The 24,033-nt window shown below is 59.2% G+C and overlaps 1 protein-coding gene across 10 annotated transcripts in view; it reads right to left on the reverse strand.

The window, feature by feature from the left end:
• Positions 1-24,033, reverse strand: part of EHMT1 (euchromatic histone lysine methyltransferase 1) — a 111,355-nt gene that overhangs the window by 18,622 nt on the left and 68,700 nt on the right. For 8 of the 10 annotated variants that reach the window (XM_011369872.2, XM_011369869.2, XM_023536498.1 and 5 more), the window contains 8 exons: positions 22,671-22,802; positions 17,481-17,626; positions 10,908-11,051; positions 9,829-10,055; positions 8,778-8,933; positions 7,386-7,468; positions 6,218-6,324; positions 1,189-1,311 (listed from right to left, as the gene is read on the reverse strand). In XM_011369872.2, the coding sequence (XP_011368174.1) occupies positions 1,189-1,311; positions 6,218-6,324; positions 7,386-7,468; positions 8,778-8,933; positions 9,829-10,055; positions 10,908-11,051; positions 17,481-17,626; positions 22,671-22,802 (1,118 nt within the window). Of the gene's footprint in view, positions 1-55; positions 483-1,188; positions 1,312-3,821; positions 3,897-6,217; positions 6,325-7,385; positions 7,469-8,777; positions 8,934-9,828; positions 10,056-10,907; positions 11,052-17,480; positions 17,627-22,670; positions 22,803-24,033 lie in introns of those variants that run through there. The other 2 variants (XM_023536501.1, XM_023536502.1) reach the window with 2 other exon arrangements.

Raw genomic sequence — 24,033 nt, forward strand, 5'->3', positions numbered from 1 at the left:
ATTTTTTATCTGTACTTTTACGGTCATATCAAAGAAATCATTGCTAAATTCGCTGTCAGGAAAATTGTTCTGTTTTCTTCTAAGAGTTTTACGGTTTTACCTCTTAAGTTCAGGTCTTCGATCCAGTGTGAGTTAATTTTCGAACACAGCGTATGGTATGGGCCCAACTTCATTCTTTTGCGAGTGGCTGTCCAGTTGCCCCAGTACCATTTGCTGAAAGACACCCCCTTCCTCCATCGAGTGGTCTTGGCACCTCTGTTGAAGATCATGTGACACGCGTGAGGGTTGACTCTGGCTCACGGTTCCATTCCACGGCCTCTGTCTGCCCTCTGCCAGCACCACACTGTTTGGTGACTGTAGCCTTACAGTTAGTTTTCAAATCAGGAAGTCCGGGTCCTCCAGCTTTGTTCTTCTCCAAGATTGTTCCTGCTGTTCAGGGTCCCCCGAGACCCGTATGGATTTTAGGGTGTGCTTTTCTACACCTGAAAAAACGACACCGGGGTTTTGACGGGGACGGCACTGGTGGCTGACGTCTTCACGGTACTGTGTCTTCCAGTCCGCGATCACGGGGTGTTTCCACTTATCTGCGTCTTTAATTCCTGTCAGCGGCGTTTGTGGTTTTCAGTGTGTTTCACCTCCCTGGTTAAGTTTACTCCTAAATATCTTACGGTTTTTGATGCTGTTGTAAATGGAATTATGTTCTTAACTTCCTTTTTGAACAGTTCACCAAGTATAAATAAACACACCTGATTTTTCTGTACCCCTTGTGTATCTCCCAATTTTCCTGAATGTCCTTAACTAGTTCTGACAATCATTTTGCGGATTCTTTAGGGTTTTCTACATTGAAGATCACGTCATCTGTGATCAGAGACCGTTTTGTTTCTTCCCAATTTGGACGCTTTTGACCTCTCTTTTGTGCCTAACTGGACCAGGCAGAACAGAGAAGCGGGAAGTGTGTCAAAGGGGGCTGCTACCGACCTCGGCCCAGCGGAGCCCTCACTAGCCGCCGCCCGGTCCACCAGGGTCGGCGGCCACCAGCATTGCCTGCAGATGCCCCGGTGACTTGCAAGGTGAACTAAAGGCTCTTAGAGGACCGAGCAGGCGGCTACAGGGACGACACTGGCGCTGCCCAGCCCGTGTCTGGGAACGCGCTCTACACCACAGGCCCTGGCCGACCGGCGTGCGTACCTTAGGGTCCACGAGGGCCCCGGCCTTGATGAGGTACCTCACCGCGTCCAGGTGGTTGTTCTCAGCAGCCTCCATCAGCGGGGTCCGCTGGTCCTCGGAGCAGCTGTCGATGTTGGCTCCCGCCTGGTGAAACAAGGGCATCGAGGTGTGTGTGGAGTTGCTACCGCAGCCACCACCTGCTAAGGGGGACGACTCACGGGCATCAGACCCCTGAAACGGAAAGCTCCCACGGGCTACGTCACCATCGCCTACTGAACCCGCGTCTGACTTTTCCAAAACCGAATTCGAAGACATCATCATCCCATCGCCTCCAGACCTTCAGTTCAGAAAGAGCACTGTCGTTTCTAACCGATGTGATGGGAAATGCTCTGAACATATTAGTGCCACCTCCTTCAAAAAGGAGAAGGTAGGTGAGGAAGGGGTACACAGGAGGCCCCCAGCCAGGCCAGGCACAGTGGTGGGCTCAGTGGCCTCAGCAGCCTCTTTCTCCTCTGTTTAATGCTTGCCAAAACTAACTAACTAAATAACTTCCAGTGGAATGTATTTTGGAGCAGCTTTTAATTTTCCAGGAGCGTGCGCAGTTGAAGCCCCACGCACTAGGTGCAGGTGTGTGCAGGGCAGGTCCCGTCTGTGCGAGGCTTAGGGAGCCATGGCTTGGAGACACGCCGCGCGCTAAACGCAGCCCAGCGGTTTGCAATCGAAACCCTGGACCCATGGGAAAAACTGTCTAACTTCTTAGCCTGAAGTACAAAGAGCTGATATTTAGTTTTAAAAATAAACACTTACTATGGAAAAGGCTAGAAAGTGTTATTTTCACTGTTAGCAACTAAAACGTAACCGGCACACGTGAAACGTTTTCACGTAGACCCGGCACGGCGCCGTGGAAACTGGGGACCCAGACGTGCCACAGAGTTCCGTGGGGACTTGCAGCTCTGTTCGGAGTCGCACCCCACAACGGGCAAGGGCAGAGCCACTGTCCCACAGCTGGGCTCAGAGGTCAGAAGCCAGAGCACGGAGGTGGAAAATGGGAGCACGGGACACAAACACTCACAGCCAAAGTCAGAGTCGAGCCAGAGCACCCGGCAGCACAGTTTGAAGAACTCGACACACACAGCACACTGGCGACGGCAGAGGGGGCTCCACACGGCACGACCAAGGCCGGGCGGCACGGATCAGGTACACCCTCTGCAGGGGACAGCCAGGCACTGCCCGCACACCGGGCGCGCACACTCGGCGACACTCTCTTTGACCCCCCAAAGTCACAATCAGAGGACAAAGGGCCCAGAGGTGAGAGCGGCCGCAGGGAGCTCCAAACGGGCCAGAGCACCAGACCGTCCCTGGGATGTGGGGCCTGGGTCTCAGCTGCTGAGGGGACCCTGACCAGCCCTCGGTGTGCTGGTCGGTGAGCCGAGCTAGCAGGTGCCCCGTGGCACGCAGAACCCCGGGGGCCCCTCACAGGGACATGCAGCCGAGCCACGACTGGGACCAGAAAACTCAGCCCAGAGGAAAGGAAACGTCACCAGGAAAGAGAAGGCGAGGCCAAGAGGTAGCCAGAGCCTCTGAGGACCTTGAGACAGGGGCGATGGGGCGGAGGGTGGGGCGGGGCGCCAACCCAGCAGCGCAGACCTGACGTGGGCCCCAGGCCACACGCGTCACCCAGACCCTCCGTGCGTGGGCACCGGAGCGAGGCGTACAGTCCACGGCGGGCCCTCGGGCCAGCAGCGTGAGTATGTTCTGTCTCCCCAAGCCCCCCAGGCTGCGCGTCTATCCGAAATGAGAGCCAAGGGGCTGGCAGGCACTGCGGGACAATGAGACGCTGCCACCACAGGGACACCAGCACGGACGGCACGGGACGGGACGGGACAGGACGGGACAGGATGGGATGGCATTCCGGAGTTGATAGAAGCACAGGATGCAGACACAGGCCTGTCCCTGGGTCCAACAGGATGGAGGCCAGGCTGGGCTGTGGCAGCTTAGTGCGGCCCTGAGTACGGGAAATGCGGCCACACTGCCAGGGTGCACCTCCCTGTCCAGTGTCAGACCCCGGGCGCAGGGCCCAGATGACAGCAGAGCCGGCCTCCTTGGAGCCAGAGGATGCCCAGCAGGACAGAGGGCAGCAAACGCTCTTCAGAGGAGCTGCTGCCCAGGGACCGAGCACTCACCACCCCAGCAAAACAGAAGATGAGGTGACACCACTGACGGGTCGTTCTAGGCGCTGCCTCGGGGCACATGAGGTAAAAGCCCAGCTTCCAAGAAATGACGGCCCTGGGCCCAGGGCAGACTAGAAACGAGCCCACCCTTCCTCCTGCGGAACCCCAGAAAAGCTGCTCTGGCTCCAAGAATACAGCCACGGGCCCTCATGCTCAGGGAGCTCGAGCCTGGGTCACCAAGTTAAATGACAGGCTGAGAAGCCACGTGAGAAGTGCCAGGCACGGGCAGACACCAGTGTGGACGGCCACGAAAGATGTCTCTGTGTAAAGGCTGTTCTTTTCTCTAAATCTCTAACACTTCATTTTTCAATAGTTTAAGACTCAAGAGAAGATGCAAAACAGAACACGGAGCGCCCGCATCCCCTTCACGCCTTCGCCATGGCAGCCTCTGACGCGGCACAGCCCGTGGGTGGCGGCAGCAGCAGCAGGAAAGGGACATCAGCATCGGGCCGCGGGCCACATGTGGCTTCCCTGGAGCTGGCAGCCACTGGGTGTGTGCTGCTGACTGGACGAGGGCAGACGCAAAGGAAGTCGGTGTATGACTCGACTGGCATGATGTTTGCAGGCACACGAAGCTGAGCCACTCTGTCTGAGGGTGCTCACACAGCGGTAAAAGCCCGAGACGCGCAGCGACGTGACCGTCACAATGGCGCTTGCCGAGGCGCTGCCTCCGGGGGAGGGAGCACACAGTGTTTCTGGGGAACGTGCAGCACTGTGTGTCCCGACCTGGCAGGCAGACAGGTTCCCGTCACAATCATGAACCAGGACGTTTCCCTTTCAAGGACTTTACGTGTGACACGCACGCACACACTTTAATGTAGAAAAGAGACCACAAAGTAAACAAGTCTTTTCAAAGGAGTGACAAAGTAACCTCTCGAAAGGAAGACGAAAGTAGAAGACGGTAGAACGTTCCCTACAAGCATCGGTGACCGGAACCCCAAACCCAGGGACACCATTCCTAAGCTTGAGGCGTGGCCCGCCACCGCCCCGACCCCGCTCCCACGCCTTCCAGCACACGGCCCTCGGGGCGCCCCTTGAGGTCCTCTCCCGTCTCGCTCCGGGTCCTGCGACAACTCCACAGCATGGGGCCTCCGGGCCCACCTCGGCGAGACCACAGGCCACCTCCACACCCTTGGCCCGCTGGCTGGCATCCCCAGCCCTCAGAGCACCGGCCACTCTGCACCGTCACCACCGAGAACTAACGTTTGTGCGACCAATCTGAGCACCATCTGCTCTCCCCGGAACCTTACCTGCGGGCCTCACGCTCGGACTTCTCACCGAGTCATCTTCCCTCCCTCGGCCTCCAAGACCCCCCTGAATAACCCTGTCAGGGTCACGAATAAGTAATAACACGGCCTGTGCGACCACTGGGGACAAGGAAGAAAAGCATGTAACTTCCAAGCAAATAAAAAAAATGGACAAAAATGAACACCCATAGGAAAGTGAGAACTAAAAAAAAACTAAAGGCATCAGAAAAAGCGTCATCAGAAATCACAGTAGCATTAACCAGGCTACTCGCGCCTGTTAAATACCAAGAGCACGAGACTGGTAATTTGAAAATCCCACTGTGTGCTATTTAAACAGCTACGTCCAAAACAGGGGCTCTGCAGCCGGCGACGAAGCTGGGAAGGACGTGACACGTACACTTTGGGGCACTAGAAATCCACAGCACAACGCAAAGGCCACAGCGGGTTCCAGAGCCGACACAGCAGCGACCCGCTCGGTACATGGCTGCTGCTCCCAGCCGCGTGAGTGGGAAGAGAGGCCAGGAAAGTATTCTGAGCAGAAGGTGACAAGACGGCAGCGGTGACTGCAAACTGCGGACCGGGGAGCAGGCCAGCGCGGCTCCGTCAACGGAACAGGCTGCGCGCACGTTCCCCGACCGAGACCCTCCCGTCAGCACTCAGGACTTCACCTGTGTTTGAACAAACAGCTACCACCACGCACTGCAAGAAAACCTTTCGGTAAAAAAGACCAAAACCACCAGCCACCTGAACCTCCAAAACAACTGTGAGCAGGGCGGTCAGAGGGACGAGAGGGGAGCAAGAGCTACGAGAAAGGGACGCCGGACAGGACAGCGCTGAGGCAGCCACACGGAAACGCCGCGGCGCGGGAGGACGCGCGGGCACGTGACGGGCAGGCGGACCGCAGCCTTCGCGGCAGGGGCTGCAGGGGAGGGGCCGAGACACAGGGCCCACCGTTCGAACTCCAGGCCAAGGGTGAGGGGGGGCAATTTCCCGAAGCGCCAGAAAGGGGCTGCGCTGAAAACGCGGCTCCAGGAGCAGGGGACCCGACCCGGGGCCAGGAAGGGATGTCCCCGAGCGACGGCGCTGAGGGCACGTGACAGGTGCTTTCCAGATGACACGGGACACGTGTCACACTCTGCTCAGAGGGTGGGGCACAAATGAGCAGGAGGGCAGAGACGACAGCCAAGGGACACGCGACAATCTCCGCACCGCCGCAGACGCGTGGCCACGCGACACGCGTGCACGTCTGAGGGGACAGGACGGCGAGACGCTCCAACGGGGAAGGGGGGGAGGGCGGCGTATGCTTCCCCTCTACAAGGGCATCGGCCAGAAACCTCAAACACCAAAAGTAAAACGAAACCAAACCCAAACGGACGAGACAGCTGCGGGGGCAGCATGCTGTTTGCGACGTCAGTGCGGGTGCCAGGGGACCCCAAGGTGCGGGGCGGCCTGCCAGGGGCCGCGGGCCAGGACACAAACACCGAGTCTCTGCCGGCCGCTGGGCCCAGCACGACTCGGGCGCAGAAGTTAAGTGGGGCCGAGGGGCGGAGGCGCGGGGGACCGCTGTCCGACCTGGATCAGCATGTGGCAGATGTCCACGTGGCCGGCCTCTGCCGCGGCGTGCAGTGGGGAGCGCTTGTTCTGGTGCTCCATCTTGAAGTTGGGGTCGATTCCGTCAACTGTGGATGAACAGGTTTCAGCGATTATTCCAGAGCCAGCCACTGATTCCCACCACACAGGACGGTGAAGGCCGGCAACCCGACGTGAACCAGCAGCCGTGGAGCCTGAAGGCCGTCACCCCATACCTCCCGGCCGGGCGGACGAGGCAGGCAGGAGAGGGGCCTCCCACTAGCTCCATGTGAGCTGCTGGAAGTCACCGACAAGAACTCTCCCCCTTTCGGCTAACTTAGGCTCCAGTGATCTCTCTGGGGCTGTTTTCTTGGGGTCCAGATTGTTGCACCCCCGGGGCCCAGCAGACCACATTCAAGGACGGACGCTCCGTGGGGGAGGGGGAGGAGGCGCAGAGGGCGCGGCCAGAGGGAAAAGTGCGGCCTGATGCAGACCCTTAGCCAGGGGACCCACCACAGAGCAGAGAGGCCACCGCACCGAGTCCAAGGGCAAGTGATTTAAATCGCCATTTGGTCACCTCTAAATAAAACATTTTTTAGAGTGAACTGTTAAACTTCGTTCTTGATTTGCTGTCACACGGGTAGAGGGAGGGGTTCATCACCGTTTTCGACCCAGAGGAATCAAGCCAAAGTGTGAGCTCAGAATCAAATCACTGTCCTGTAGCTTGTGGCCAAGCAGGGAAGGGTGTGGCGAGTTCGCTTCGGGACATTAGAAACCCACTTGGACGGGGGCGGGGTGTGTGTGTGTGTGTGTGTGTGTGTGTGTGTGTGTGTGTGTGAGAGAGAGAGAGAGAGAGAGAGAGAGAGAGAGAGAGAGAGAGAGAGAGAGAACGAACTGTGGGATCAAGGGCTAGTGAGGGCTCCAAGCTGAGTGAGAGCGTCTCACCCCACGCTCGGCAGCCTTCGAGGCACAGGGCCAGCTCACTGCGGCTCCTGCCGTACCTGCGCTTCTTAATCTAATAACCAAATATCTGATTCCTTAGGAAAACGAGGAATTCAGAAAGAATGTTCCTGTTACTGCGGGTAACTGAGCACGGACACCATGGTGGGATCAAAGACGGGAGGGAGGGGGACAGAGCACCAAGAGGAGGAGGAGGAGGGCGGGCACTCACCCAGCATGAGAAGCACTTTCTGCAGCTCCCCTTGCCTGGCCGAGAAGTACAGCTGCTTCGGGTGGAAGCGCAGCTTCTTGGGTCTGTGGGGAAAGCACAGGACACGGCGACTGCCAGCCCCGCCCACCACCAAGTGTGCACAGCGTACGTCCGCCTCCCGATTCCTCCCAGCCCAGACCCCAAATCCCCCAGGCTCAAGGTGCCTCACAGCAAAAATGACAAAAACAGCAAGTGTCTTCTTTGACCGGGCCTAAGGCCTTCACCCGGAGGCCTCCGTGTCCCAGGGTGCAAGGCAAGCGCGTCTCTGTGGCCGAACGCAGGGAGGCCTCGGCCCTGCCGACGGTCCCAGGTACGGGGCTCGAGAACCTGAACGCGACTGCGTGCCGAAGCTGTTTCGGCTCCTGAGCCCTGTTGCAAGCAACGCCCCGGCCACGTCCCTACACACCAAAGCTGACCTGACACCGGAACCATGGTTCACTGCACTGACCTCACTCTTTCCTGGTCACTGTCCCCCCAGAACCCCGAAAACCTTGCCCATGGTGACAGGACTCCTGCTCTAAACCTCATCCGTGACCACCAGGAGTCCACAGCACCAGCCAGAGGCCAGGGGGGTGGCTGGCAGTGGAACAACACGGTCACAGCCAGGCACACCCACCCCCCTCAGGACTGCAGCCTGGGGGAAAGCACAGTGGGGACAGAACAGCTGCCATAAGAACAGGGCCAGAAGGGAGGCTAGAGACTGACAGGGGAGCTGTGGGGGACTCGAGGACGTGTCCTGATGTGGGAACGTTCCACGAGGCAAGAGAGTGAGGTGACACCTGCACGCTTGACCCGAGGCCCTGTTCAGCTGGCTTGCTCTGCTTCCCTGAGGAGGGCCCACGGTGTCCCCAGGGAAAGGACACCTGCCCGCTCACAGACACTGCAGCCTCCTGCAGGGCCAGAAGTCGGCCGCAGTACTTGGGAGCTGGCAGGTGAGCCTGAGGGGCCGCCCAGGCCAACCCTTCATTTCTCAGATGGGGAATCGGCCACAGGGCGTCACCTCTGCAGTCCTGAGGTCAAGGCCTCTGTAACCCTGAGGTCAAGACCACGGGTCGGTAGCCTCCAGGAAAGGGGTTTGTGAAACCCGCACCAAGACTATCCTCGCTCCTAGTCCTAGCATCACGGACAGAAACTTCCTGAAACGGTGTAAAACTGTGGGCACTGTCCTGATGCAAAAGATGAAGCATACCGCACGACCTCCTGGGAACGCCCACGACCCTGATGGGTGCCAACGACTGAGCAGTGCAAAAACCCTGTGGCCGACTGATGCAAGTACACAGAACGCTGGGGAGAGAAGTCTGGGAGGGGACGCTGGCATGAGGGGGCCACTGGGCGGGGCGCAGCCAGCCTTACTTTTCCGAGTCCAGGGCGATGAGAGCGCTTTCCAAGGTCTCCTTCCCGGGTCCCGGCCTTGCCAGCCCGGCCGGCCCCGTGGGGTCGAAGCTCTCGGCGGCTGCGGGGACCGAGCTCTGTGGCTTGTCGTCCTCTGAGAGCGGGGCTCCAGCAGCACTGCAAGGGGGAGGCACAGGGGGGGTGCCCCGCTCAGAGCCCGAGCCGCCCCGCGGAGGGGCCACCAACAGGCGGACACAGTTCCCGCGCCCTGCCACGCTCGCTGCCTGCGGGTCCCGAGGTCCACGGGCACACCTGCCCCGCTCACGAGGCACGTTGGGCCGCACGCCTGCCCTGGCGGTGAGCTTCGGGGCGGCCCCCGCAGAGGGACGCCACTGCAATGCCGTTTCGAATCGCACCTGCCTGACAGCTAGAGGTTTAGTACAGAATAACACGAAGGCACCAACTCCCTTGCAACACTCATTTTTGACATGTCTGTAACTTAAGTCTCTTATTGACCTTCGGAGAAGTTTACGGCTGGCTTCCCTTCCGTCAGGGTGACGTTCATGAAGTGCTCTTCCCCGGGGGAGCTGATGGGTTCTGCTGCTGCTCTGAAAGGCTGTCTTTCATCGTTTTACTTTCTAGCTGGACACTGCTGGTAGGGAACGCGGCTACCAACCTCCAGCGCCCCTGTCTCATCAGATTCTCTTACCGACTCCTTTCGCCTCTGCGAGTTTTCCAGCTGTTTCTACCCAATTCTTTTAGGAAGGACAGCACGTGCTTCCCTCATGAACGCCCTCTTTTTAGATTCCTGTGGGACCGTTATGCTACTGACAGGAAATACCGTAACGTCACATCACTTAGGACAGTGATGCTGGTTCGGAAATAGGCGAATGAATCTAAGCAAGCCAACAGGAAAAGGCCTGTGCCCATGGCGGTGAGTAAGCGCATCTCAGTGTGGTGACGTCGGGGCCCACGTGCGTGGGAACCACCTGGCAGACCTCCGGACGGGAGCGGAAGCAGCTGCATTAGACCAACGGCAGGCGCAGCGCGTGCCGGCGAGCTGGACGCGTACCTGCCCGTGGTGGTGTCGGCCCTGCCCTCCAGAGTGCAGCTCTTCTCCAGCCCGGGGCCCAGGGTCACGGTGGAGGTCGTGTCTGCTTTTGCGATCGTCACCTCTTTGGCCTTGGAGGCCTCCTCCCCACAGTGGGGACAGTAGCTGGCGTTGTTGACTCGAGAGGCACAGTCTCTGTGGAAGCGGTGGGAGATGCCGCTCTCGGGCTGACACTCCATGAAGTTGCCCTGCACGTGGGAGACGGGGTTCCTTTCCGCAAAACTGGGGCTCAGGCGCAGAGAAGCAAGCAGACTGCTGCTGACTGCACGTGAGCGGGCGGTCGTGGGGGAGGGGACCCGTGTCTGGCGTGCGCACGGTCAGCAGCAGGCCCGCCCACGGCACCCCACGTCAGCGTGCCCACACGCTGCGCCCAGGAGGCCAGACCCGCTGGCCGCTGTCCTAACCCGGGGACAGGCCAGAAAACGGGTGGTGTGGACAGTGCGCCCAGAGGAGGGCGCCATCGACAGCGCCCGCGAGCCCAGCTCCCCACTGCACCGTGGCGTTTCCGCGGACCCGGTGACCTCAGGGGACCAAGGCATGAGCCTTGAGCAGGATAAGCCAGAAGCCCGCAGAGAAGCTGCTGCCCTCCTCTCCGGCAGGAGGACGAGGGGGTGTCGCCAGGGAGAGGAGCACAGGCGTGGCAGCAAGTGGCCCCAGTGGGAGGAGCTTCGGCTGTGGCATGGGGAACGATAGGCTCCGGGGAAGGGCACCAGGGCACTGAAGGAAGTGGCCCAAAAAGAAACAGGAAGGAGGTGTCAAGAGGCAGAGCAGGCCCCTCCTGGGACAGAAGCCGCTGCGTGCTCAGACTCGAGGCTGACAGCGAGCAGCAGGAGGGGGCGAGGGGGCCAGGGCACCCGCTTCACCGGTCCCAGCTGTCCCTAGGAGGCCCACAGGCAGGGCCAAGGGAGAAGGCTCTGTGGGCAGCGATGCAGAGCAGAGCCTTCCATGGGAGCCTGACTCAGGAGGGTGCTGGGACGCACGTGGCACGTGACTCAGCCACGAGCGCACGCAGCTCACTGCCAGGGCGGGCCGGCACTTACCGCCGTGCAGAAGTAGCCGCAGCCAGGACAGCACTGGTGCTTCACCATCCGGCCCCGGTGGTCTTCACACAGCACCAGGAGGGGCGCCCTGCTGGATGGGCGCATGAGCTCGTGCTTGACCACGCTGTTGGTGCACCTGCCCAGCTGGAGCCAGACAGACCAGGGTCAGGGGGTCGAGGCACCTCAGGCGGCATGCAAAGGGGAGGCAGGGCATCGTCCTCCGCATGCCCACCATAAGGGGATGCTTGGCGTGGCGGGGCGGCCACACACACAGGGTCAGAGCAGCAGGTGGGTATCGAAGAGAACGTCCTGGGCAAGAGGGGGTCTGGGAGGGACAGGCTGGGCTGGACAGGCGGATGTCACGGGCCAGCATTGGGGGCGCACAGTGAATCCATGGGACTCACAAGTGGTCGGGGCCACCAGAGCAAACGCCAAACCCCGGGCTACTGTTTAGGCTACCTGCACAGTGACAGGCCGGACTCACTCAAGACACACTGCGGCGCAGCCCGGCAGCAGCCGACCTCAAGCCTCGGATAAGGACCCTCACTCACTTCCTGCCCAGCGACTGGTCAGCTGATGCAGCCCCCATCACATCCCCAGATGCAGGCAAGGTCAGTGAGCTCATGGGCGGGGTCGTGGGCCACCTGCCCAGAGCCCTACCTTCCTTGTCTGAATCCTGCTCGAGGGATCACACCCTCCAGTGAAACGATGGCACAGGGGACCCTGAGACAGAGGGCAGAGAGAAAGCAAATGAGCCACGGCCAGCTGAGCTCCGAAGAGAACAGAGACGGGGCAGAGAAAGAAGAACGTGTGAAAGACGCTGTCGCCAACACGCTAGGAGAATCGGGCCTCGTGGCAACTCCGAGACTGGCCCCGGAGGCTGTGAAGGGAGACACACCAGGGAACGAAGACGAGCCCTCGGAACTGGGAACCAGGGAGAGAAAATGAGCGTTGAAATGCTGAAGACAGGAGACGTTTTTTGAAGTAAAGCAAAAAGTCAAAAACGTGGAACAAGGAAGTATGTCTCGAGAACTGAAGGGCACGCCTGTCCCCGCCTCTGAGATGACATCCAGCAGCCCCCACAAGCAGACGGCACACAGGACCTGGGACCGAGGGACAAAGGTGCCACACAATGAAAACAGAAGAGAGAGGGCCAGCCGCGGGGCTAAAGGGCAACACACCCCGCCCAGAGCTCCCTGCCAGCCGGAGCGCCAGTTACAGAAGGCAAGACGTTCACAGAGAACAGAGCCGGCCATCTGCCTCCCAAGCAGCCTTTCTGAAGCAGCCACTGGAGGCTACGCACCAACTCGGAAAAGCTATGTGACCCAGAGGGAGACCTGATGGGTCTGAAGATCCCGACGGGACGTGTGGTCCCGCCCGCCTGGGACCGAGTCTGTAACAGGTGCAAAAAAAACAGACAGTGGGAGATGAGGCGATCGCTAACGGGAGGGAGACAAAGTGGCTGAGAAAGGAAGCAGAACCCAGCACAGCGCTTGCTCGTGGTGGGCGCCCGCAGCACGCTGGGAGCATCTCAAACGCTGTTTCCACCAGAATAAGGACAGGGCGCGGACGGTGGTGGGGGCAGTGGGAGGAGTGGGCTGTGCGGCTCAGTCACAGACCAGAAAGTCAAGACGGGACCATCGGAAGCACCGCTATTCATTAAACAGAGAGAGAGAAGCACCAGAGGAAAAAGTTAAACGAGGTCGAAGGCCTGCCTTGGGGAGGGCACTGGGAGAGCCAGAGCGATGAGGTGGCACGGACGACACCAGGAATTCTTAGGTGACAGCAGCCCAGCCTGAGATCTGACAACACCCAAGACATTGTGGTTGTCACAAGCAGGGGCCAAGATGCTGCTAAGCGTCTACCAGCAAACAGGCCAGGCCCCCTCTACGAAGAACCATTTGGTCCCACATATCGGCAGCACCGGGATGGAGAGGTCCTGCACAGGAGTTCGGACCCGCAGATGGCCCGACGCTGTGCTCCCGGACTGGGAGTGTCGGGGAGTGCAAGGGGAACGCTGGACACAAAAGCTACTCGGACGCGCGCTCAACAGAGACGGCGAAACCACTGAATTTGCAAACGGTCAGGAGACAGAATCTAAACCTAAAGCACGAAGACAAGAAGGAGCAGAGCGCCCACCGGCTACGAGCCCAAGCACCCGCACGCACGTGGCTGGCGTCCCCACAAAGAGGAGGAGGAACAGGCTGAAGAGTCAAGATACCTGGCGAGAATTTTCTAGGACCAATGAGATATCAGATCCAAGTCCAAGAAGCTCAGAGGAATCCAGTGAGGATAAATAAACACCGAAAGAGAAAACCAAAGAGCACAGCAGAACCACCACCCCAGGCCCAAGGACATGGGAAAACCCCGGGGGCCCCCAAGGACACCTGCTGCCACACACAGAGGGGCAAGGACCCGCGTGACACCGCCTCTCGTGGAGAAACCACAGAAAATCACACTGGGCGACATCTTTTAAATGCCAAAAATTCTGTATCCATGACGATAGCTTTCAAAAGTGAATGCAAAACAAGGGCTTTTTCAAACAAGCAGAAGTGAGAGAATCCACATCAGCGGACCCGTGCCACAGGGAAGGGCACGGCGAGAAGCCTGCGCCTGGGCACAGACAGCTCTCGCACCCCGTCTGCCCGAAGGTGAACGGAAGACCGTTTCGTCAGTCTGAAAGACAACGATCTAAAGCAATAACGAGAGCCACATACTGTGGGGTTTAGCGTATATAAAAATAAAATGTATGACGACGGGAGAGAGGATTTGCAGCCACGTTACTATGAGATTGTACGTTCAGTGGCATAGCACCAGCTGAAAGTGGGCTGTGATCAATTAAAAATATGCACTGTAAACCCCAGGACGACCACTGAAAACATCAGAAAAAGATGTAAACAATCAAGCCAATAGTGGAATAAAAAGCAGATCGTACAAAACTTCGATCTGAAAGACTGAAAATGAAGGAAAACCAGACGGCATGAACCTTCACTGGGTTCAAGCTTCCGAATGCCCTCCGACTACCTCAACGATGACGTTAAGTGAGAACGGCCGAAGTGCCCCAATAAAAAAGGAGATTTCAGAGCATGTAAAAGCAAAAGCAGACCACGGGCTCCCGAAAGAAACCCCTCAGGGGTAAAGGCAGACAGGCGTGAAGGGAGGGTGGGAATGCGCACAGGGCGAACGCGACCCAGGAAAGCCAGAGGGTGGCACTGGAATCAGACCGCGAGCTCTCAGAACAGAGTTTTAACAGGGACGCCGAGGGACAACAGCAGTCGGTTCGCTGAGAAGATGTGTTTGTGAGAGGGGACACCCCCAACTGGAGGTGGCCGACACGCCCCCTTCAGGAATGGACCAGGAGCTGGAAGAGCAGGCTCCTGGCGGGGTTGGTGGTCACAGGACTGTATGCATTTGCCAGAACCCCTCACTACACTGGAAGAAGGTGACTTCCACCGGTGTGAACTGTGCCTCGATAACGCTGACTAAAGGAAACAGAAAGAGAAAGGACTCTGACTTGCAAAAAATTTCTACCAGCTAAAGATGAGATGAGATGAGATGAACATCAAAAAACAAAAATAATAGGGGGAAACAGCAGTGGCCCCAGAATTTCCCAGAATCCCACATAAAACGGACAGAGCAACTAGACACCAAACCGAAACCCACAGAGGACACGTACAGCAAACCCAGGTCACCACGGCCGCAGACAGCGGGTGGCAGCAGGCCCCGTCTTGCCATGAGACCAGCATGGCACGTGCCTGGGCGGTGGGAGGAGGCAGGCAAGGCAATGGCTCGTGGGCCCACGGACAGGCCACCACAGAACCACGACGGCTGGCGGGGGGGCAGAGAAGCGTGGACGACGCGCGCAGGCCCCCCAACCCCGGCGAGCCCGCGGGCTGTGGGAAGCAGCCAAGTAGCCCGCCTGCGCCCTGTCCTGTCCAGGGCACAGGGACACCAGGGCAGAGCCGCCGAGGTGAGCCAAAGCCGAACGGGAGAAGCGAAGAGGAGCGGGCGCCCGAAACCTCTGGCTTCGGGCCCTTCGGTCACAGCCGCGGGGCTGCTGAGGGGCCAAAGAGCTTGCGCAGCTGGGCCCATCTCCTGATGCCCACCGCCCGGAAAACTAGAAATGGTTCCAGCACGAATTCACTCTAAAATAACAACAAGCCTATCGTATGGTAACGTAACACAGCCTATTTTAACGAAAACGATATTTTCCAAAACAAAAAAAATTGAACAAGGCGCGCAGCATGATTCCCTATTGTCTGCAAAGCCCTGCCGTCTGCTGTGCGGCACGGCGGGTCCTCACGCCGGCTCCTGCGCTGGGCAGGACCCAGGTGCGCCCCACAGGCACGCGCCCACCGCCACCGTGCTCGCTCCCGAGACGGCTGCACGGGGGTCTGGGCGCCAGGTGCAGCTTGACAGCTGTTGTAGTGGTGTCCACGGATGTGTCCTGCCCTCTGAGTGATTCCGTCACACTGTGGAATGACCAACTGCCCGGGCTCCACACGTACAGAATGACACCATGCCCGGAGAGGGACTCAAAGTCATGTGACCCTCAGTGTCACGAGAACAGCGGGGACCCCGCAGGCCTGCGCATCCACGATCACGGCGGCAGGCACACAGCGCCAAGCCCACATCGGTTACGCACACATGTTACTAACAGCGCTTCGCGGGACGGACTGGTCAGCCTCACAGGTGACAGAGAACAGTTCACTTTCTGAAAGACTGGAAGACGGAGAGAGCTCAAACGTCCACCCTGTGTGTCCTCTGTGACAAGTGCCCTGGGGAATGACAGCACGTGAGGAGACGAGTCTCCTTATGAAACCATCCCCACTCACAAGTGAACAGGAAAACTGCAAACTGGCACAGGCATTAAGAGCCAATGGCTGCCAACATCAGGAAGAGAGAGACAGTGGATGACACGTGCCGCCCGGGGCTAGCCTCCCCGAGCGGCTTGTGAAAGGCCGAGCTGGGCCTGGCCCCACACGTGCCACGTGGCAGGGGGGCAGGGAGAGCGGCCGGGGCATCCGCAGACTCTGAGCGTGAGGCCCAGTGGCCCGCGCTGTCACAGGCACACTGAGGGAGGACGGGGAGGGAGGGTGCACGCGGACGGAAGGCAGCGGCAGCAGCGTGCCGGGCCGCACTGCAAATGGGGACTACGTGGCCAAAACGGGGAGCGGACACTGCAGGGGCCCGTCCCACGTCCTAGCCCCGGGGCAGCCACAGTGCTCACCCTGGACAGACTCATGAAGACAAATGTCTGTCTCGTATGCTTTCTGGGTCTGTTTCATTCACGACAAAAGTTTACAACACACTGAATACAGAAAAGCCCATGAGTTCCCAAGATGCTGGAGAGAGGGGAAGGAGGAAAATCAAAATCAGAAACAAAATCAAGTTACCGAGCACCGACTTATTACTCTGAAAAACGAAGAAAAGACCAGGAAGCAGCTACCTATTCCGTCTGTCCAGGATGAAGAGCGTTTGAGGAGCGCCAAACAGCCCAGCAGACGAGGGCGAGTCCCCTGGGCCAGAGAAGTCAGCCGCAACTGCAAAATCGCCACTTTGCAACTGCTCATGAGATGACAGGCTCAGGCCGGGGTGGCTGAGGGTGGCGGACCATCGGGCAAAGGCAGAGGGGCTGAGGGGCGGGCGGTGGCCCACGAACGCGACACCACTCGGCGCGGCTGGTGCAGGCGTGCGCACGACGCCCTCCACAGTGCTCTCGCCGAAATGACATCGAAATGAAATGAAAATCTGCTCAAGTCTCCAGACTCACTCGTCAGGCTCCAGAAATAGGGGTGACTTAGCACAAACACAACCCATCGGCCCGTCCAGGGTCTGGGACAGTGCACTGTCCACCCACCCGGTCAAGTCAGCAGCATGCGGGTGGAGAGGACGGGGAGCCTGTTTTGGGTTAAGAGAGGTAAAAAGCCAGGACACACTACAACAAATAGAATGCACGGAACTTTGGGAGGAAAACTGTAAAAAGACAGTTTTTCACAAATGCTTCTGACTACGAATGAGGCATTACATAACAGGAATCCGCTGTCGTCCCTGTCACGTGGGAGCAGCGCATACTGAGACACTCGATGGTAAGTGGGGCCTGCTCTAAAGCGCCAGCTCACTGCTAAGAGGAGGGCGGGGCGGGCACAGGTTTGGAGGGAGGTGCCCTCTGTCGCTGTGAAAAACGCTTCTTCACAGAGGTGAACAGGGTCTGAGGACAGGCTGTGTGTCAAATACCGAACACGTGGCAAGTAACGTCAGCGCCTGAGGCTGCATTCTGCTGCTGTGACCTGCCCACGTCTGAATTCACAGCAAAGGAGAAAAATCTTGGACAAAGCAAGCAGGAGCCCAGCAGAGACCGACCAGACCGGCCGTCCACACCCAGGACCTGGCAGCGCGCGCCTCTCTGAGAGCTTGAGCCGGCCTGGGCTTCCGCCCTCGCTCGCCGCACGGCTGCCACCCGCTCTGCCAAGCCGGCGCAGTCTGCCTGCAGGGCTCCCAGGCCGAGCGGCTGGCACCCGCGTGGAGTGCCGCCTGGCTCCTGGATGCTGTGAACGGGCGGGCACTGCTTACCTCGTGGTCCACACTCTCCGTGGCCATGCACTGGTTGTTGGCCAGGGTGGTGATCTCGCGGCTCTTCGGGGTTTCCATTCGGCAGCTGCAGAGGGGCACCTCCTGGAGGCCATCCGTCTCCACCGCGTCTGGACCGTTGGCCAGCCCTAGAGTCACACAGACACCCGCGAGCATCACTAGCAGCAAAACACGTGCCCGATGGGCCCTCAGCGCATCGCTGACACACAATGCCCGCCATAAAGGGCAGTCCAGAAAGCGACCGACCACAGTCTGCAGAACCTTCAAGGGCCGGAAGTGCAAGCAGCACCTGTGCTTTCGTTGGCGCGACACCAATGAGACAGGAAGGGGGCCCCCAACCCGCACCCCCCCGCCGGGCCCCAGACAAGGACCTGTTCACCCACGTTCTCGGAGGCCAGGACAGAGGTTCCGAGAGAGACTGCGCCTCGTGAGCAACTCCCAAACCTTTCGTTTTTCACACAGAAAAGCACGCCCTACAAGTGGACACCTTGTTTCCCTCACTTGGTTCTAGAATTTCAGCCACAAAAACAAACGCTCAGTTCCTTGCCGGGTGAGAAACCCTCACTGAGACAGTGAGGAGCCTTCGGTCAGGAGGGCGAGGGGCAGAAGGTGGCGCTCGGCACCCCCACTTCACAGGGAGTGTCAGGCTGGGCGACGCGGGGAGAGGCCTGCAGCCGGTCTGCGTGCAGCTAGCCAGCGCCCCACCCCAGGCCGGCTGCTGGCAAGGCTCCTCGCCCTGGCCCGCCGCTGCAAGGTGCACTGTTCCGCACAGGCAGGCTCGTCCCACGCTCTCTTGTGAAATGGCCCAAGCAGGAATATGGGGCGCATCAGCCACCACACACGGTCCCTCTCCTAGTTAAGAATACTCGACGTGTGTCTCCACACCTGAAAGCAAGCCCACGCTGCGTCAGAGGGCTCTCTCTAGGTGTTCCTCCCTAACCTGTCGGCAATCTGAGGTTGGTCAGAGCCAGAGGACACTCGGGACACTGTCAGCCCACGGCTGACGGCAGGAGCCTGGTGCCTGTGCAGGAACGAGGCAGGACGGCAAGGCTACCTGGTGATGCCGCCAGTGCCCAGCAGAGTGACCCACACCCCACGCATCAACGCCATCCCTCGTGCCGACAGAGGATACTGCGCATGGGAACCACACATTTAAAACCAGGGGCCTTCACGCGGACCCCACTCAGCAACTTGATTTTAAAACAAGGGAGAGACAGACCGCAGAGGGGCCGGCTGCCTCGGCCGCGTGGCCAGCGGGAGGCAGGTTAGGGTTCGGGCGCACAGGTCTGTCCCATACACACTCGCACAACGTGGCAGTGGCCCTGCCATCTCCTGAACTTACAGGGGGCCCCCGAATGCCATCCCCCTCCATCTCCATAATGATAAGGGGTCTGGGGTGCCAGGCCACAGATTCCCTGAACGCAGGACATCCCATTCCATCTCTCTGGCTGCTCACCTTCGACCCCAGGGTCACAGTGGCCAAGGTGCCCTGATAAGACGAAATACTACTTCCTGCTTGCATGTGACTCTATAACTTCTTGAGCCAAATCTAAAAACAGGTCTAGAAAAATTAAGCACACAGCTGTCACTGCACCTGGACAGAGAGCGTGAGCTGACTGCTGAGGGGCCTGTCACACCCCAGAGGGCTCTGTGCTCCACCTGGTGCGAGAGGAAACCAGTCCTTCCTCTGCTGACTCAGCTGTAACTTACGTCTTAAGCCAAAGATGAGGTTTCCTGAATAAAGAAGGTGACTGAAATTCCTCAGGTGCTCCAAACCCTAAGAAGCCAGTTTATCTGTGCTTTAAAAAGAGACTGGTCAAACCCCTGCAGTGGTCCACACCCCACGGCCACAACGCCCACGTGGAACACAAGTGACCGTGGGGCATCCCATTTCCTCCACGTTACACTTTGAATAGTTTTCCCAAACTGCTAACGCTGTTAGTTACGTTTCACTGACGAAGCCTTAAAACGGATTAAGAAGAGAAAAGACTGGTGGAAAGTGTGGGCGATGACCCACGAGTCCTCGCACCAGGAGGCTGGCCCAGGCCCCCTGCCCAGGGCCGAGACCCCCAAGGGCTGAGATGCACCTGCTCCAAGTGCGTATTTCATTCCGCTGCAGGACACGTCTGAGCGCCGTCAGCTCGGCTCTGACAGGAGGTCAGGTCTCCGCCCAGCACAGCGAGGCTGGGGCAGCAGCGTCTCAGCAGCACGCCCCGTGCGTGTCTGAGACGCGGCCAGGGCAGAAGAGGCCTCTCTAGCAGCTCTGCAGGAGTGTGCCCGACCCACGACCTCCACGCCCAGATCTCTCCCCAGACGCCTACTGCTTCATGCCCAGAGGGCGTCCTTGCTTGGAGGCTGCGGTGACAGACACATGCCATCGTCTGGGGAAGCCGCTAGGCACACGGCCGCATGGCCCCCTTGGGGCCGCAGGCTGACAGGACACTGACGTGCCGGCCCCGTCAGCGCGAGGCTCACCTTCTGCTTGCGAGGGCGGTGTCCCCTTGACACGCAGGTCCAGGGAGTCTAGGGACACCTCCACGTACGCTGCGCCGTCCCCAGGTGCCGCCTGCTCTGCGCTTCCTGAAGACGACGCGTAGGCTTCAGAACCTGCATTAAAAAGGCATGGCCGTGACCCTGCACGGAGACGGCCCCGGCCTGGTGTGCGCACCATGCCACACCGACAGGCTGAGTCACACGTCCAGGCCCCACCCCGTCAGTGCCATTCCGTTTCCCGTGTGCCATTCTGCTAATGCCACGATTCCCATGTGACATGCATGGGTGGCGGAGGCCATCCGTCTCCACCGCGTCTGGACCGTTGGCCAGCCCTAGAGTCACACAGACACCCGCGAGCATCACTAGCAGCAAAACACGTGCCCGATGGGCCCTCAGCGCATCGCTGACACACAATGCCCGCCATAAAGGGCAGTCCAGAAAGCGACCGACCACAGTCTGCAGAACCTTCAAGGGCCGGAAGTGCAAGCAGCACCTGTGCTTTCGTTGGCGCGACACCAATGAGACAAGAAGGGGGCCCCCAACCCGCACCCCCCCGCCGGGCCCCAGACAAGGACCTGTTCACCCACGTTCTCGGAGGCCAGGACAGAGGTTCCGAGAGAGACTGCGCCTCGTGAGCAACTCCCAAACCTTTCGTTTTTCACACAGAAAAGCACGCCCTACAAGTGGACACCTTGTTTCCCTCACTTGGTTCTAGAATTTCAGCCACAAAAACAAACGCTCAGTTCCTTGCCGGGTGAGAAACCCTCATTGCGACAGTGAGGAGCCTTCGGTCAGGAGGGCGAGGGGCAGAAGGTGGCGCTCGGCACCCCCACTTCACAGGGAGTGTCAGGCTGGGCGACGCGGGGAGAGGCCTGCAGCCGGTCTGCGTGCAGCTAGCCAGCACCCCACCCCAGGCCGGCTGCTGGCAAGGCTCCTCGCCCTGGCCCGCCGCTGCAAGGTGCACTGTTCCGCACAGGCAGGCTCGTCCCACGCTCTCTTGTGAAATGGCCCAAGCAGGAATATGGGGCGCATCAGCCACCACACACGGTCCCTCTCCTAGTTAAGAATACTCGACGTGTGTCTCCACACCTGAAAGCAAGCCCACGCTGCGTCAGAGGGCTCTCTCTAGGTGTTCCTCCCTAACCTGTCGGCAATCTGAGGTTGGTCAGAGCCAGAGGACACTCGGGACACTGTCAGCCCACGGCTGACGGCAGGAGCCTGGTGCCTGTGCAGGAACGAGGCAGGACGGCAAGGCTACCTGGTGATGCCGCCAGTGCCCAGCAGAGTGACCCACACCCCACGCATCAACGCCATCCCTCGTGCCGACAGAGGATACTGCGCATGGGAACCACACATTTAAAACCAGGGGCCTTCACGCGGACCCCACTCAGCAACTTGATTTTAAAACAAGGGAGAGACAGACCGCAGAGGGGCCGGCTGCCTCGGCCGCGTGGCCAGCGGGAGGCAGGTTAGGGTTCGGGCGCACAGGTCTGTCCCATACACACTCGCACAACGTGGCAGTGGCCCTGCCATCTCCTGAACTTACAGGGGGCCCCTGAATGCCATCCCCCTCCATCTCCATAATGATAAGGGGTCTGGGGTGCCAGGCCACAGATTCCCTGAACGCAGGACGTCCCATTCCATCTCTCTGGCTGCTCACCTTCGACCCCAGGGTCACAGTGGCCAAGGTGCCCTGATAAGACGAAATACTACTTCCTGCTTGCATGTGACTCTGTAACTTCTTGAGCCCAATCTAAAAACAGGTCTAGAAAAATTAAGCACACAGCTGTCACTGCACCTGGACAGAGAGCGTGAGCTGACTGCTGAGGGGCCTGTCAAACCCCAGAGGGCTCTGTGCTCCACCTGGTGCGAGAGGAAACCAGTCCTTCCTCTGCTGACTCAGCTGTAACTTACGTCTTAAGCCAAAGACGAGGTTTCCTGAATAAAGAAGGTGACTGAAATTCCTCAGGTGCTCCAAACCCTAAGAAGCCAGTTTATCTGTGCTTTAAAAAGAGACTGGTCAAACCCCTGCAGTGGTCCACACCCCACGGCCACAACGCCCACGTGGAACACAAGTGACCGTGGGGCATCCCATTTCCTCCACGTTACACTTTGAATAGTTTTCCCAAACTGCCAACGCTGTTAGTTACGTTTCACTGACGAAGCCTTAAAACGGATTAAGAAGAGAAAAGACTGGTGGAAAGTGTGGGCGATGACCCACGAGTCCTCGCACCAGGAGGCTGGCCCAGGCCCCCTGCCCAGGGCCGAGACCCCCAAGGGCTGAGATGCACCTGCTCCAAGTGCGTATTTCATTCCGCTGCAGGACACGTCTGAGCGCCGTCAGCTCGGCTCTGACAGGAGGTCAGGTCTCCGCCCAGCACAGTGAGGCTGGGGCAGCAGCGTCTCAGCAGCACGCCCCGTGCGTGTCTGAGACGCGGCCAGGGCAGAAGAGGCCTCTCTAGCAGCTCTGCAGGAGTGTGCCCGACCCACGACCTCCACGCCCAGATCTCTCCCCAGACGCCTACTGCTTCATGCCCAGAGGGCGTCCTTGCTTGGAGGCTGCGGTGACAGACACATGCCATCGTCTGGGGAAGCCGCTAGGCACACGGCCGCATGGCCCCCTTGGGGCCGCAGGCTGACAGGACACTGACGTGCCGGCCCCGTCAGCGCGAGGCTCACCTTCTGCTTGCGAGGGCGGCGTCCCCTTGACACGCAGGTCCAGGGAGTCTAGGGACACCTCCACGTACGCTGCGCCGTCCCCAGGTGCCGCCTGCTCTGCGCTTCCTGAAGACGACGCGTAGGCTTCAGAACCTGCATTAAAAAAGGCATGGCCGTGACCCTGCACAGAGACGGCCCCGGCCTGGTGTGCGCACCATGCCACACCGACAGGCTGAGTCACACGTCCAGGCCCCACCCCGTCAGTGCCATTCCGTTTCCCGTGTGCCATTCTGCTAATGCCACGATTCCCATGTGACATGCATGGGTGGCGGGGGGGCGGTCTGAATCAAGAAAAATGAAGGCAGGGACGTGCGGGACACCTTTCCCTCATCACGTAATCGAGGAAGCGGACGCCGATGGTGTGTACACTCTGTGACTACCACTCCGAAAGAAAAGAAAACACACGGACGAGGTGCACAAACTGGCTGACGTAAGGCAGCCTCCGACCCCGGGGACCAGGGCTGCTGGGACGCGGCCGCCACTCGTGCTGGCTTACAAAGCGGGCGGCTCACCAGAGAGCACCACAACCTGAACAGGCCCAGGAGAAGGCGGGTACGCAAATGAGGGGCCTGTGACGTGGGTCCCAAAGGGCCCAGCTGGGGACTCGCCACTGTCTGCGTCCCACTGAGGAATCTGTGGAAAGTGTGCGCCAACGCAGGGCAAATGCCCGTGCCCCACAGGCAGGGAAGCTTCTGGACGCTGGTCGTCGATGGACACAGATGGCTGGACGGATGGAACAGACCACAAGCCCAGAAACGACCCACACGCTGTCATCGCAAGTTCAACGAGTGAATGGAAAAAGGAAGTCAGTCCAGCCAATGGTGCTGGGACAAGCAGACGTCCACACGCAGGCTATGAGCCGGACCCCACCTCACGCCGCACACGGAAACTTACTCACGCGCGAGGGCTAAAACTGCAGAGCTTCGAGAGGAAAGAATAGCACAAAATCTCTGTGACCTGAGTGAGCTGGTCAAAGGCTTCTGTGATCACGAAGAGCACGAATTTTGAAAAACCAAAAATCATCATAAATTAGACCTCAACAAAATCTCTAAAATTTTTGCTAGGTGCACGTTTGCAAAAGCAAGAGTCTGACCAGAGTTGTGTCTAGAACACTTGAGAGAACGCAGAAGCTCAGGGGGGCACGCGACCTGACTTTACACGAGCAGAAGACAGCACCTCCGGGTGCACAGGGAAGGTGATGACGGTCTACCAGGAAGCCAGTGACACAAGAGCTTCGCCGGAAGAAAGCCACTTTAGCGTCACTGGAGTGCCTCAACAGCAATTTCAAGCATTTTTTCCTCTGCAGAGGAGACACGCCAAGGCT

Source organism: Pteropus vampyrus, unplaced genomic scaffold, assembly GCF_000151845.1.
Source record: "Pteropus vampyrus isolate Shadow unplaced genomic scaffold, Pvam_2.0 Scaffold157, whole genome shotgun sequence".
In the NCBI taxonomy this organism is placed as follows: Eukaryota; Metazoa; Chordata; class Mammalia; order Chiroptera; family Pteropodidae; genus Pteropus; species Pteropus vampyrus.